This window comes from Nanorana parkeri, unplaced genomic scaffold, assembly GCF_000935625.1.
Source record: "Nanorana parkeri isolate BGI_ZX_2015 unplaced genomic scaffold, ASM93562v1 scaffold14, whole genome shotgun sequence".
NCBI classification, from domain to species: domain Eukaryota; kingdom Metazoa; phylum Chordata; class Amphibia; order Anura; family Dicroglossidae; genus Nanorana; species Nanorana parkeri.
In genome coordinates this window covers 1,977,407-1,983,406 of record NW_017306282.1, presented here as the reverse complement: position 1 = coordinate 1,983,406, position 6,000 = coordinate 1,977,407, and the positions used below count along the sequence as shown (strand labels likewise).

Genomic DNA, 6,000 nt, shown 5'->3' with positions numbered 1-6,000 from the left:
GATTCTGCGCTCTCCGCCTGTAACAGTAACTAAGAAGGTATTTATGCCAATAGCTTACTATGAAAGCCAGAAAAATTCTAATTTTCAGAAGAGGACCAGCAAAGACAGATTCCACGTTTCTCTCAGGAAAGTTCATTTTAAACAATATGATAAAAATATTTAGGTCACTGCACACAAACTCCATTTTACATCAATTCCTCACACTGCACAGTTTTTAAATTGAAATAATAAAACAAAGGATCGTAATACAAGGGAATCCTCTTTTTTTATTTTGTAACTGTCTTAAATCAGTCAATTCTTAAATGAGTATTTGCCATATATTTCTGAAATGTTTGAGAAGTCGTCTCTAAGGCTCCATTGATTCTGCTGCTGCTCCGCTTGTCCCTGCTGCCATACTTGATGAAGAGTCAGATATATTGGTCACCATAAGTCGTTCCCTGCTTCCAAATGCTTCTTTCACTAAAAAGAAATAAAAACATAGTATACACAGATTTATACATCCATTTATTTAGCATAGGTATCTATGAATTTTTTTTGCGATAGAAAAAAAATGGTATGTTCCTTTTTATGCATGGCTGATTTATGGCCTTAAAATAATATCTTTACAGAGCATATTATTTCTATACAGCACTATTAATGCGCAGGTTTTATAAACACGCAACGAATAGGGCAGCTGCAGTCCCCGAGACACCCCTGCTAAAAATTAAAAAAATGCATGCGATTTCTTGCCAATTATTAGCAAGCTCTTGGAAAAAAATGGTTGGAATATGAGCTAAAAGTAAATCCAAACTGATGGCACCCTTGAGGACAGCTCTAATGCTCACCATACATATTATAATTAATGTACAATCTCTATTTAACTTCCTTTAGATCTACCAAAACTATTTAGTACAACCCGTCTAAGGCTGCAAATCACCTCATTTGTATCTAGCCACATAGAGCTTTCGTGCTACCTAAATGTTGGCAACAGGAGGTGTAGCAGGCATGTGCCCTTTTCCTGTATACATCATGCTCCTACATTCTCCTCTCATAAAGGAGGCAGGTATGTTGATAAAAATTGTTCAATCTTATTGCAAGGTGTGTGACCCTGCAATAAGATACAATACTGTGCTGTCCAGTGGAAAAGGTTAGGGCACCATTTACAGTAAGTGCTACATTAATGCATTGCCTCACTATGCATTAATACATTCTGTGTTGGCAGCCCATTCACAACTTGCTTGCTTTGGACTCTGAAAAGGGCGAAGCCCAATTCATTTTCTTGGAGGGGAAAACTAAAAAAAAGAAGTCAGGAGGAGAAACGGGTCACATGACCTGTAAAAGCCATACAACTAGCTTCTATCACAGAGTGTTTTCTCTACAGCATTATAAAATGCAGCATTATCTGTTGGCTGCATTTGATGATTTACGTAATAATATACTGTGCTGTCCAGTGGAGAGCAATATCCACTCTCTGTTTACTCTGTTTTAAATGGCAAATCAATGTAGGATTTTACATCACAGCCTATGACACTCCATTCCAGAAAACGTAGGATCATTTGAGAATGACCAGCAGCTTACAATAATGTCAATTTAAAAAGTGAGGAAATCCTTTTAATAAATTCAATTTCTAAAACAGTCATTGGTTGTGTACTCACCAGCAGCAATACTGCTAATGTCCCACACTCTCAGCCCATCCTTCTGGCCTCCAAATGCATAATGAAAGGGCAGATCGGGGCAACAGGCTGTGCAGAATAATACACCCTAATACAAAAGAAAGTATAACATTAGAACATTTTCTTCCTAACTTTGCTTCCTGAAAGTACTTGAAGTCTCCATTACCACAAGCAGTTCTAATGTGTTCACAGATGCTGCTGCTGCTGCTACAAGATCTAGACGATGCCTGGACTACAGCACACCTACGGTAGTAGTGAATTGGGAGCTTCTGCTTTGATTCACCTTAAAGAGATCCTGTCACTTTGCCTATTCAGGGCAGTGACGATCCCTTACTAGCCCACTCACCAACACACTATGCTGGGAAGATACATGCTACCCCAAACCCAGAAGCACCAGGCATTAGGTGGCAATTTTAAAGCGCAGCTGAACAGCAGAGGGGTGCGGCATAGACGAGTATATATGGATGAGAAGATGGTCTAATAAGAGTCTGTCACTTTGCCCTGAGTAGGCAAGGTGTCTGTCTCTTTAAATAAGACATTATCACATGACAGTGTCTAACTCAATGGCTACACCATTGTCACTAGCTCTTGGCTACACAACAGAGTAGTTGGGTGACACAAGCTGGTCAGCTTAGTACGATCCTGCAAGCCTGGCAGTTGTGTGGTACTTGGTAAGTTTTAAATATGACTGCCAAGACCCCCTTTTTAGCTCTCAAGGCTCACAGGTACAGCTAGTTTCGCCAAAGGCAATGACGCTCTAACACAATTAAGGGGAAAAAAAAAAAGCTGCACTAAGCCTTTAGTTACAAAAAGTATCAATTCACACAAAAGGGTAACAGTGAAGTATTCGGAAATCAGATTACCTGCAGCCTGTTCATTCTGAGTTTATATTGACTAGAAAACTTATATAAATATATATATATATTGCAATATAAATGGGTAAGCCGTATTAGTCCAGTAGACGGGACGTCAAAAAACCCAAAAACGCAGTATTGCAGTGTGCAATGATACCTTTTTTATTGGACTAACAAAATATATAAAAGACAAGCTTTCGAGAGTGAACCTCTCTTCTTCAGGTCAGAAGCAAATATATCTATTTATTTCTTCTTTTCTTCTATTCACTTCTGGCTTTATACGGAACCTTAACGCTACAGAAAATCACAAGTTAACTTTACAGGTATTCCTCACTTAACGACCGAGTTCCGTTCCTACGACCAGGTCGTTAAACGGATTGGTCGTTAAGTGAGGAACCCTATACAGTACTGTATAGCGTTGCCGATGTACAGTAACGAACAGTGTACTGTACATCGGGCAATGAAAATACTTACCGGGACCCGCAGTCAAGATCAGAGGACACCACTTCCGCCGGCGACATGGTGCGCAAAGTCGGAGGTCGATCGGTGGTCCGTCGTAAGCGCGAGTGGTCGCAAAACAGGTAAGTCGGTAAGCGGGGGAACATCTGTATTTAGCCTGCCACAATGCCATGAAGAACTCAATAGGGCCCTCCTTACCATCTTGTCTTGTATTGTGATTGTAATGTCTTCCTTATATTGTAAAGTGCTGTGCAAACTGTTGGCGCTATATAAATACTAATAATAATAATAGCCATTATATTATCACCATTAACACATGATTTTGTTAAACCAGACAAGGAATTCAAGAGAATGACACATGACTGCACCGGATTAGCCCTTCACTTACCATTTTCATATTCCTGGAATGAACTAGGCTTGGTTTGTCCAGAAAAACATCCCATATCTTCACTTGTTTATCTGCAGAAGAGGTTACTAGGCACCCTTTCACTTGACTGCTTAATTCGAGACCTTGATGAACAAAAAGTGGAAAAATAAAAAAGGTCCTTTAATTAAAGGCACAATATGTTAAAAAGCATGGGAGGTAATTCAGTCAAGCAATACAATGATATGTACACGTTATGCCCATATCATTCATCGGCAAAATGTTGTGCTCCTCTAAACACATGAAAACTTTTCTCTGCTTCTTCATAGAAACCCGTTTTAGATTACTTCATTGTAAAAATGCAAATAAAAAAAGGATTTAACACGGTCATCTCCCAAAAAAGAATTAATAGCTGCTCTCTGCAATGAAAGCATTATTATACATACCTCTCTGGGGGTCCACATCTCTGATCTTCACCCTGTTGATGAACTACAGTCTCTCAGACTCTATCAGTCCAGGAATATCACCCCCCAGCACTGTGGTGTCTTCTGCTGACCTGTACTTCACTACCGTGTCCTGTAATGAGCTAGGGGCTAGAGGATGGAACCACCGAGCTCAGCGGGGGGAACCAGGCATCTGACACTCTCTGAAGTGTTAAATGCTGATGTGTTTGACATAGGCTGCGGTATTGAAACAGAACAGAGAAAAGAGATGACCACCAGAGAGGTATGCATAATAGCTCTTTCTTTGCAGAGAGCCACTAATCGTTTGTTTTTGGCAACAACAACAGTGTCACTTTAATAACTTTTTTGTCTACATTCACAGTTTTTCCCCCCAATATCAATCAAAGTAGTAGTACTTAGAGCCGGTGTGCAATACTGCAGGGGTCACATGCTGGCTCTATATAATGAGAGCCGAGTGATCGTGTAACCGCCGATCACTGAGCTTGCCGTCTCCACTCTGCAGAGAGCAGTGACTGTCAATCACCGCTCCCTGCAGGGATTCGCCTCTCACTGGAGGGACAATCAGGGGAGAGGGCAGGCAGAGCCAGCTGTCAATCAGGCAGTTAGGATCCATCCTTCATGCTGCTGAGCAGCTCTGCCCACATTAGCCCGTTATATGCGGACATTGGGTTACAGGTGTACTCCTGCGGTCCAAAAGGGAAGTAAAAAAAAAAAAAGAAGGTTTGGCTTTACTTAGAGTACTTAAGTATTGTGGTCTGTGTACCACTCAGTGTTTAGTCACAGACATGGTCAGAGTAAGACATGGCAAAGTGATGACAAAACAGTATGAGCAATAACAAGTTCACATATGAAATATAGAGTGTAGACCCAACACGCAGGTGCCCCCTGCTAGGCCCAATGACAGTCTATTTACACCTTACAGTTTTAACCAGACCCCTCTATTACTCTGCTCGGCACCTCACCGCTTCTCACTTGTCTGCTTTGATATCTCTTTTTCCCGCTGTGCTGTTTACCAATGTTTAGTTCCAAAGCAGCCTGGTTTTCTTATTGATTTTAACCATGGCTCTATTTTCTCCTATTCCTCATCATTGATTCTGTCAGATTTCTTTTTGTTTGCTTCCAAACAGCTCTACACTCATCTCTTTCAACAACTGCTCCCCGACTGCAACCACTCCATCCCCTCCGGGAAGGTTAAAGGGACACGCGAGTGCATACTGAAAATGAATGCTGCAAGTGCATTTCTGCTTTTTCAGCCAAATAAGGATGAGATCTATTTTATATTCGTTACATGTTCCCTTTGACATAGCATGACTTATTCACTACTAATACTTACAAATAACTGCTTATATATTACTGACTCTTTTCTGGGAGAATAACATTCCCTAGTCTTTCTATGGCGACAACCAGAGTTTCCGGTCGCTTTAAAATTGTACAGAAGCTCCAAAGGCCTGCTACACAGACACAGACCCATCCAAAAGGCATGATATGTAAATGGGAACGCTGACAGGCAGAGTATTATGTTTCTAATTGAGGCATTTGTCAATAACCTAGTGATCGGAGAGCCTGGGGCTGTGGGGAAGGAGAGGAATTCACTAACACATCCACTGCAGGCACCATGCAGTCATATACAGTATATACAGAACGCCAGGTGTAAAAAAAATGGCAGAAGTCAGAAGTTTCTCCTAGTCAACTAGCAGATTTAGATCTGTCATGAGGTCCAAATATGATTAGTGATACAGAAAGCAGAGAGATAAAAGATGTTACACAAAACAAGCTTCAGGAAGCAAACTCCCAGTGACCCTGGATGGGAGTACATAGAACTCAGGTTAAGGTAGACTGAGGAAAACTTCAGATTTCTGATTTCACATATAACTAAACTACCTGAATGTCACCTGGCATCAGCCTCTAAGGCTTAATTTACACAGATGTGCAGAGCAATATAGTGCGCACACCCCCGCAGAAACCTACGGCCAGGAGTGCCAGCTGTTGAGTGCATCCACCTCTACAACTCAGTGACGGGATGTGGCTCGATGCTGGTAAATGCCGATCTGAACTTCAACATTTGTACAGGTACATATGCATGCCCCTAGACACAAACTCCTGTATTAAGGGGCATGCACCTGTACAGGTGTACACATTCATGTTATTGAGGCCCCACAGTCCACTTACAGTGTTAAGCTGGCCATACACTGCTCTATTTTTCTCGT

General features: G+C 41.3%; 1 protein-coding gene across 1 annotated transcript in view; it reads right to left on the bottom strand.

Annotated features, from left to right (window-relative positions):
- Positions 1–340: 340 nt before the first annotated feature.
- Positions 341–6,000, bottom strand: part of PWP1 (PWP1 homolog, endonuclein) — a 50,250-nt gene continuing 44,590 nt past the window's right edge. The window contains exons 13-15 of the mRNA XM_018558057.1: positions 3,354–3,475; positions 1,635–1,740; positions 341–459 (exon numbers count right to left, since the gene is read on the bottom strand). Coding sequence (XP_018413559.1) covers positions 347–459; positions 1,635–1,740; positions 3,354–3,475 — 341 coding nt within the window. The 3' untranslated portion in view covers positions 341–346. The remainder of the gene's footprint in view (positions 460–1,634; positions 1,741–3,353; positions 3,476–6,000) is intronic.